Source organism: Saccoglossus kowalevskii, chromosome 6, assembly GCF_978046115.1.
Source record: "Saccoglossus kowalevskii chromosome 6, keSacKowa6.1, whole genome shotgun sequence".
NCBI lineage: Eukaryota > Metazoa > Hemichordata > Enteropneusta > Harrimaniidae > Saccoglossus > Saccoglossus kowalevskii.
The window spans coordinates 40,888,122-40,898,497 of record NC_140646.1 but is presented as its reverse complement, the minus strand read 5'-3'; the positions used below and the strand labels follow the sequence as shown (position 1 = coordinate 40,898,497).

Sequence of the window (10,376 nt, the reverse complement as noted above, 5' to 3'; positions counted from 1 at the left end):
AATGATGATCATAATTGTGCATTTTCCTGAGCCTGATGATTGGTTGACATTTCACAGTATCACACAAGGGTTGGTCTACCAACTTCCACTGTTTTACATAGACTTTTGTTATTGAAAGTGAAATAATGATGTTAGCTGACAAGACAATTTAGGGCCACTCATAATAATGGCAAGAAACAAGCTCTTTGAAAAAAAAATAACATGAAAGGTACGTGTTATTTTCTACAGCTTATAATGAAGTGTATTACCTTTGTGTTATCACAAATACAGAAAATGTTAAGATTGGGTTTAACACAAATTGTTCACGTAGACACATCCTCATATGGTAATTAGGTACTGTAAAATGACTAATTTTCACTGGGTTTAAATTTCACTGATTTACCATTTCAGGCATATTCAGTGGCTTTTAAATTCACGGTTTTATCATTTAGATAATGTGTTCTATGCTCAATTTTACATATTCACTAGGTTTTAATTTAGAGCATTTTCCAGTCAGTGAAATAAGCAAAATTAAAACCCAGTGAATAATTAACCCTTTTACAGTAACTTTTTTTGCCACTGTGACAATGTACTTTTAGAACCATATTGAAAGTCACGATGTCTTTAATATGTCAGTGAATGTTGCCAAGCCTTTATGACCCTAGTGAATGTCAATGACAACTACGGTAGTGACATTTTCACTGCTACAAAAATATGTCCAATGTTATTAAATCTCAAGTCGTGAAAACTTGTGAAAACTAAGGGTATCGTAAATAGCCAAGGTATACAGGGAAAAAAAACAAAAAACGTGACCCAATATTTCTTATTTTTTGGTCGGTCACTGAGGGCAACAAAACTATTTTTTTTTTGGCCTTAGGGGTTATCATATGTATAATTGGTTATCAGATAATATTACAGGTGAATACACATTACAGTCCAAGATATCCAACTTCATTTATTCAAAGATTTCATCTCATAAACACCTATTTTACAATAGAGCATTTACAAAAATTAACAGATCTGATTCACATAAATGCAACCATTTGTACAAATATGTAAGTTGGAGTAAATACATTTAATATGTCTATTTAGTAAGTTTAAATGTTATATACTATATACTGTATATACATAAACAAGTCAAATGATTTTAAATAAATAAATAAATACTTCACAGTGTACAACTTTTAATATGTACAAGAACCCTGCCTGCAATAATTGGTAAGATCACAACATAGAGGGCAGCCTGTAATACATGGCTTGGTGGGGTTCCCGCCTCAAGTGTCATGGCGCACCAAGCCACAAGAGGCAGGTAACTAGCAATGCTTACAACATTCTGATTGGTCCATCACTTTCTTGTTGGTTATTCTATTTCCCTTGGTTACCTGACGTCAGCGCTTATGCTCGTGGTCGTTCAAGGGTCTTCTTTTACTTTTGAAAGTTGGGCGAATGAAAAACTGTTTCTTTTGTTATCAATTTGTACAAAATAGCGAGAAATGCCAGAACCATCTCAAATATTAAGTCCTTGCTGACATGGACATGGCGTTTTTTTACGGGAAGCGAATATTAGTATGTTTTCAAATTATGTCACTCAGTCACGTGCCTTTTGGCCGGCCCAGTGGAACAATATGGCATTTACTAGTTACCTGCATCTTACTTGCCATTCACAAGGGACGCCGGGAACCAGCAAAATACATGGCATGATCACAACATAGAGAGCAGCCTGTAATGCATGGCAAGATCACAACATAGAGGGCAGCATGTAGTACTTGGCAAGAACATCAAATAGAAGGCAGTCTTAAATAATTATAACACCAAAACAGTCTCAATAAACTGCCACAAACTGAGTGATTTAAAATTGATAATTTTATTGTTAATACTATTGGTGCAGAATTAGGGTTATCAAGTACTGCCATCACAGGGAACCAATTTTGACAATTTTGTATATAAGTTTAAAATTATGATTAGAATACTATTATTCTATCACTATGTTCTATGGTAGATTAACAAAAATATACAAAATGCTTCCAAGTGAAAAAAGACGACTGCCTACAGAAAAGTTAAATAGCGAGACATCGTGGCAATGTCAATCATTTTAATGACTTAAGCAGTTGTTACACTTAAATTTGAAAACAAGACAAGCAACCTAACCGTAGAAATAGCTCCGCTGTCCTACAAGAATATTGTGTTAGATGAGCAATACACTCCTTTAACACAAAACACGGTTCTGGTTGTTGAGAAAATGTAAGCGTAACTTAATCAAACACATTGTGCACAAAAATATCATTAATATGTTGGTAGTGTTCAAGAACAAGTTGACATTTTTTTTACCAAATATAATTGCCAAAAATAGAGAAGGTACCTACAAGTATCAAAGCATACGAGCAGGTAGTTTTTAAGAAGAAATCAAAAATAGCATTTTTAACCAAAAATAGAGAATTGAAGATATCGTTACAAAATGAACAATTCTGATAAACGATTCACCAAATGTACCTACATACCAAATATCAACACAATTAAGCTGGTAGTTTTCAAGAAGAAATTGAAAATAAAAGTTGTTGACAGACAGCGGATGGATAATATTTGAACAGCTCCACTCTGTCATCTTTGAAGATCAGTGGAGGTAAAAATGTTAAAACTGTATTTGTGCTTGTGCCAGATTATGACATGATTAGTATTAATGAATTAATTAATTTGTAAATGAGCATGAATACTATATAACACCATGTTATTCATTGGTTGTTTTGTATTTTACCTTTTTTTTTTTGAGTTTCAGAAGGAAGTACACAATGCTGACGCCAGTAACACTCATATCACTTGTATACAATGCAATGAAATTACATTATCTGCATAAACATAAAACATCTGTGACTGCCAAAGATTTCACTTGTTAGCAGCATCTCTTGGTTTACTAGGCGTGCTTTCTGGCTGTTGTTGTGTAGATGATTTCTTTGCTGGTTTTGAAGAAGGCCCACTTGTGGACACTGCCTTTTTAGTCATTGGTACAGCCTTTTGGGCTGTAGAGTGTGCAGGTAACTTCACTTCACTGTGTTCAGCAGCAAATGGAGTACTTTGATCAGGAGGTTTTGAGGAAGGACCACGAAGTTGTGAAGTTTGTCCCGTTGACATAGATTTCTTTATTTTTTTATGTTCACTGCTTGGTGATGATTTCCTGTTTTCTGTCTTGCTCAGAGTAGACACCTTTTTTCTCACAGCTGGCAGCTGTTTTGATTTGTTAGGAAGTTTGGCCAATGCTTTTTTTGGTGGTTCTGCAACTGCAGAGTCACTAGAAGATGATATACGTCCAGTCAGTGGTGGCAATTTCTTTGGCGGTTTATCACTTGTTTTCAGTGGCTGATATGCTATTTCTGTCAGTGAGGACTTTTTTGAGTCACTCATCTCATTTTCATCTTGATGTTTTGAAGTACGTCTCAATTCTGTTTTCATTACTCCACTAGAGAAGCTATCATTCAATATATCTGATAATCCATCCAATGAATTATCACCTGATGAGGTCTGTTTTCTACTGCTTTTAGATTCATCACCTGATGAGGTCTGTTTTCTACTGCTTTTAGATTCATCACCTGATGAGGTCTGTTTTCTACTGCTTTTAGATTCATCACTGGTTGGCCATTTATCTTGACTCTCAATTGTGGCTGTTGTACCCGAGATTGCTTGAGTAGAGCTATCGTCTGAGCTGGCAACGTTCTTCATAATATCACTGATGGCAGCTTGCATGGAATCCTTTGATTTCTTTCTTATTTTTACTTTCTCCTCATTAATCATCTCAGCTTTATCTTCATTTAACAGTGAGTCCAAATCAAAGGAGTCTGGATCCAAGCTGACCATTGATCTGACTGGTGATTTGCTCTTCTCTGTTTTTGTATTGTGGGTTGATGAATCATTGCTAGCTTCCCCTTCACTTTTAGGAGAAGAATGCACAATAACTGCAGAATCAAACGAGGATGGTTTATTATCAGATTCTAAAACTTTTTCTTTCTTCTTCTTGTCCGGAGATCTTTTTCTTCTTTGGAATTTGGCTGCAAGTAGAAAGGACTTTACTAAAAAACAAGCTTTTTAAGGTGAAGTTTTCATCATTCTCTTGTAACAGCATGAAATTTGTTTGTTTGTTGCAGAATTACAGTGAATATCATGAAGGCATGAAATTTGTTTATTTGGTGCAGAATTACAGTGAATATCATGAAGGCATGAAATTTGTTTATTTGGTGCAGAATTACAGTGAATATCATGAAGGCATGAAATTTGTTTATTTGGTGCAGAATTACAGTGAATATCATGAAGGCATGAAATTTGTTTATTTGGTGCAGAATTACAGTGAATATCATGAAGGCATGAAATTTGTTTATTTGGTGCAGAACTTTACCTGATTTGTTACTCATCAATGATTGGCTATCGTCTTTGCCAGAATCAGAGTCTGTACTTGAATGGTAGGAGTATTCAGCAAACAAGCTTTCCTTTCGCTGCCGAGTTGCCCCTTTCAGAATACTGTGCGATAGTTTGGAATTTCTTGCCACCTCAAGAACAGCATTGAAAAATCTTGGCGTGTCAGTGCGATTCCTCAATATAGTTTCAGCAATTAAAGATTTACCACGTTTTTTTGTCTTTTCTGTCTTAGTTCCTTCATTTTTCTTCATAATTTCTCTGAAAGCAATCATACAATTTATACTTAGTGTTCACACTGACAGTTTTCATTCTGAGAAGAATATTTTCTGTATAATAATTCTCTAGTTTTATAGATGATTTTTTTAACATTGTGAAATATATTCAATATTTATGACAGTATGGTACTGCTCCATACAATGTAGTATGTGCTACCTGAAGGTTTATATAAGTTCCAATTACTATGGATTGTGGTAACAATGTAGTATGTGCTACCTGAAGGTTTATATAAGTTCCAATTACTATGGATTGTGGTAACAATGTAGTATGTGCTACCTGAAGGTTTATATAAGTTCCAATTACTATGGATTGTGGTAACAATGTAGTATGTGCTACCTGAAGGTTTATATAAGTTCCAATTACTATGGATTGTGGTAACAATGTAGTATGTGCTACCTGAAGGTTTATATAAGTTCCAATTACTATGGATTGTGGTAACAATGTAGTATGTGCTACCTGAAGGTTTATATAAGTTCCAATTACTATGGATTGTCGTAACAATGTAGTATGTGCTACCTGAAGGTTTATATAAGCTCCAATTACTATGGATTGTGGTAACAATGTAGTATGTGCTACCTGAAGGTTTATATATGTTCCAATTACTATGGATTGTGGTAACAATGTAGTATGTGCTACCTGAAGGTTTATATATGTTCCAATTACTATGGATTGTCGTAACAATGTAGTATGTGCTACCTGAAGGTTTATATAAGTTCCAATTACTATGGATTGTCGTAACAATGATTTATTTTGACAAGTTTATGTCTGTATTTTCAGATTAATTATCCAGTCCCTACAAAAGAAGCCCTACGTAATGAAGCAAATTTCATGAACGAGCCAAATAACTCTGATAAATTCATATTTGGTGTTATTTAAAGAGGGAGTGTTGTCACCTACACATGGGTCAGGTGGCCATAGCGTGTCATTGTTTACAACATGTGTCTACCCATGAGCCTTTGCGTTTTTAGCTTGTGTTGTTATCGTCGCTTGGGACTCAATTCCTGCATGTGCGCAGGTGACTACCTCTCGCTTTAACCGTTAGTTCTACTTTCAACACTCTGCCTTTTCACTTTTTTTGGAACGTGAAAATATGTATTTGATAAATATATAATTTCGCAATATTTTCTACACCTGTGATCAATCCTCGCTTATGACCCAAATTGATACAAAATTCTGGCAGTAATAACTTGTGTCTGCTGACATCAACATATAGACAAGTGCAATCTGGGATAGGTTTAAAACTTATCTTACTTGGCTTTTCTTTTCAGACTCTCTTGAGCCTCAGGATAGTTCACGATGGCCTCTTGAAGATCTTTTTTACTGAGTACGAACAAATTAGCGAATCCTGGTGATACTACATCAGCTGTGCGTCGGTTACCGCCTCCCATTGCCAGCAGACTGAGGAAGAATGCAAGAGTTACATAAAAGTCAATTAAACCACTTTAAATTCTTGAGATAGAAACTTTTGCAAAATGTATGAGTTAGCGATAATCACAAAATATTATAGCAGTATAGCAGGAAGTCAGTACTCACGAACGTAAAATTATATCAGTGAACATTTAAGGTGTTACCATAAAACTTAAGTTTTAGAGATTGATGTCTGAAAAGACATTTGTTATATCATTACATGGATAACTTAAATTGTCAGAGCAGAGCAGGTCAAAAACTCATATCACTGCACTGTTACGTCACATACTGGAATTATTATTCAGTCCTTCCAAAAAATCAGTTGAAAATTTTAAACGAATATCACGAATGAGCAGAATTGTGTACGCGAAGGGTTCACATGAAATAGAACACCATGCAATCAATAAAATTATATTATATATATTTAGCAATATATTTAGTAATATATTTTAGCAATGGTTCCACTTTTAACACTTCGTCGTTTTACTATGTCATACTGTGGAATTATACATGTAATAAAAATATAATCCCATTATTTTCTCCTAGGTTGACGTCAGAATACAATTGTGACTACCGCCTGCGACTCGGATTGATACAAACATCTGGTGGTAACCACTCGTGTCGGCTGATATCAACCCATAAAATTATCAGGGAATTATAAATTGTATATATTTTTAACATTTCAAAAAAAGTGAAAACGCAGAGTGTAGAAAGTAAAGCTATTGACCAAATATAAATTCATCATTACACATGCCTTGTATGTATGCTAATTTTGTTGACACCACCGTGTTCTGTTTTATTTAAATGTCTTTCATATGCTGTGTTACGATTCTGCTCATTCATGGTATTTGTTCCAATTCACAATGATTTAAAAAAATAATGTCAACCGTCTTGTATTCTGGCTAATAAATATGGCATCAATGTTGTCAAGGTTTACCCATGAATTGCAAAGCGCAAAAGAAATCTACCCACAATCTTACATATTCATAATTAATATTTTGTATATTGAAAAAGGTATTACCTTATTTCCCCAAATACACTCCCAGGATGCAATGTTGCTAAAACCTTGTTCTCAGCACTCATCACTTGTACAATACCACTATTAACGATGTACATCTCTTTACCAACTTCACCCTATCACAAACAATGGAATCATTTTATTTTAGTAAAATCGCTCAATCCTTGATATTATTTTTGCACACAAAGTAAATTATACACATAGTCTAGTAATTTTAGGTACAGAGATGTGTGAGGGTACCAGGCAGGTTTTTCAAAATTAAACTATTTATGTCTGTGGATTTCCCCAGAGTATCTATGAAACAAATGTAAATGAAATGTCATGATTATGCGAATCAAGCAAATAGTATGCTCGAATTTCAGTCCAAAACTAATTGGGACTTTAGCATTATTCCCAGGGACTTCTTATACCATGTTTTATTGAAATGCAATAATTGTTTTTTTTGAGATATAGGTAGAAAATTGGGTAATTATTATACAAATTACCCTCTAAGCAATTATTAGGCATAGATTTGAACAAATCATGTATCAAGTTTCATTATAATGTGATGATTAATTCTTAGTAATGATTAGTACTTGAAATATAAGCAGCTAAAGTCAAAAACTCCCTAATCATTTATGTACCAAGTTTCATCAAAATCCATAGAGCAGTTCTTTAGATATCAGTGGAACAGTCATAGAACAGCTAAAAATGAATGAATTTCGTCTTACCATCATTGTGACGTTCCACATTGGATTAATTTTTAATATATGTTTGGATTAAACATAACTCTGTATAGGGTTGCGATTTAATTGAAGTTTAATCTTAATCACATTACAATTCAATATAGAATTGCGTTTTATTTCAAGTTTAAATTTAAAGAAAAACATACATACATACATCCTGTGACTTAACATACACATGTTTATGAAGCTTAGGGTTTGTAAAGGGGGAAGGTATGGTACAGTTATATTAATATAAACTGCAATTAATATTATATTATATTTGATTAAATATTAATATACATTACGAAAACTGGTGAGGGTTGTCATTAGGTGTAAAGTTAAATGTAAGTCATCCCAAAGTTGAAAAGACAAACATAGGCACGCATGCACACACACATGCACAGACATACATACATATGCTCAACTACTCCCATTGTCACCTGGTGTGAAAATATTTATAAACAAGCAGCCTCTTGGTTGAGATAGCTCTGCTGTTAGCAATGCACATATCAATTAAGAACTGAAGATATCATGAAAAAATGAACAATATGTATAGTATCAAAGCAATCGGACTTTGTAATTTTCAAGAAGAATTCGAAAAAGTAAAAAGTTGACATGGGCAACAGACGACACCGGGCAACACCGGTCAATCACTCATATGATAAGCTCCGCCCAACAAAGTTGACAGCAGAGCTAAAAGACTAAAGATCATAAATGAAAAAGTTCACAATTGTCAGTAACCAATATGTGAAGAATTGTGTTCATGCTTACCTTAGTACAAATGTAATCACCTGGCAAGTATAAAACTGGTCGTAATTTAAGAACAAGGTCTCTTAATAACATTTTATCACAGTCCTGAAATAGCAAAACATGTTGTCAGAATTACAACAGTGCCCTCTAGAGGTGATATAAGTTATTTAGAAAGAGTAGGCTATCAGACAAACACTAAACAACTGATGATAAGGACACTACAAGTACAAATGCATAATAATCACTTAGGGTAATTATAATAAATACCATGTGACAAATGACAATTGAGGCACATATACATTGTACCAAATTGATGTACTGTAAAATACTTCATTTTCACTTGGAATTAATTTTCGCTGAAGGAATGATTCAGTGAAAATAAAATCCAGTGAATATACCTTTTTTCTTATATTTTAAATTCAACCTGTCAAAAATCAGTAAAAATAAATCCCATACAAAACACCCAAAAAGTCTTTTGAGCGAAAATCAATTCCAGCTTAAATAAAGTATTTTACAGTACATGCAAACAGTTAACATTTTTTATTGCAGTCACATACACATGTTATTCATGTGTGATTCATACCATTTAATGACTGCTCAGGGCCTACTTAAAGCAACATTGCTAAACTGAAGCTTCTGCATCCATTTTAAGTCATTAGAGACTTGAGGATATCTTCTAACATGCTTTATTTATCTCATAATCAAACCATCACTATATGTCACAGCATCCCACACTGCCACCTTGAACAGTGCCACCTTATGTTATAGCATCCCACACTGCCATCTTGAACAGTGCCACCTTATGTTATAGCATCCCACACTGCCACTTTGAACAGTGCCATCTTATGTTATAGCATCCCACACTGCCATCTTGAACAGTGCCACCTTATGTTATAGCACCCCACACTGCCACCTTGAACAGTGCCATGGTATGTTATAGGACCCCACACTGCCATCTTGAACAGTGCCACCTTATGTTATAGCATCCCACACTGCCATCTTGAACAGTGCCACCTTATGTTATAGCATCCCACACTGGCATCTTGAACAGTGCCATCTTATGTTATAGCATCCCACACTGGCATCTTGAACAGTGCCACCTTATGTTATAGCATCCCACACTGCCATCTTGAACAGTGCCACCTTATGTTATAGCATCCCACACTGGCATCTTGAACAGTGCCATCTTATGTTATAGCATCTCACACTGCTATCTTGAACAGTGCCACCTTATGTTATAGCATCCCACACTGCCATTTTGAACAGTGCCACCTTATGTTATAGCATCCCACACTGCCACTTTGAACAGTGCCATCTTATGTTATAGCATCCCACACTGCCATCTTGAACAGTGCCACCTTATGTTATAGCATCCCACACTGCCATCTTGAACAGTGCCACCTTGTGTTATAGCACCCCACACTGCCACCTTGAACAGTGCCACCTTATGTTATAGCATCCCACACTGCCATCTTGAACAGTGCCACCTTATGTTATAGCATCCCACACTGCCACTTTGAACAGTGCCATCTTATGTTATAGCATCCCACACTGCCATCTTGAACAGTGCCACCTTATGTTATAGCACCCCACACTGCCACCTTGAACAGAGCCACCTGATGTTATAGCATCCCACACTGCCATCTTGAACAGTGCCACCTTATGTTATAGCATCCCACACTGCCATCTTGAACAGTGCCACCTTATGTTATAGCATCCCACACTGCCATCTTGAACAGTGCCATCTTATGTTATAGCATCTCACACTGCTATCTTGAACAGTGCCACCTTATGTTATAGCATCTCACACTGCCACTTTGAACAGTGCCATCTTATGTTAT

At 35.2% G+C, this 10,376-nt stretch overlaps 1 protein-coding gene across 1 annotated transcript in view; it reads right to left on the bottom strand.

The window, feature by feature from the left end:
- Positions 1-908: 908 nt before the first annotated feature.
- The window catches only part of LOC100378354 (uncharacterized), an 88,024-nt gene continuing 78,556 nt past the window's right edge, over positions 909-10,376 (bottom strand). The window contains exons 15-19 of the mRNA XM_085500550.1: positions 8,557-8,640; positions 7,085-7,197; positions 5,908-6,054; positions 4,361-4,638; positions 909-4,016 (exon numbers count right to left, since the gene is read on the bottom strand). Of these exons, the coding sequence (XP_085356676.1) occupies positions 2,860-4,016; positions 4,361-4,638; positions 5,908-6,054; positions 7,085-7,197; positions 8,557-8,640 (1,779 nt within the window). The 3' untranslated portion in view covers positions 909-2,859. The remainder of the gene's footprint in view (positions 4,017-4,360; positions 4,639-5,907; positions 6,055-7,084; positions 7,198-8,556; positions 8,641-10,376) is intronic.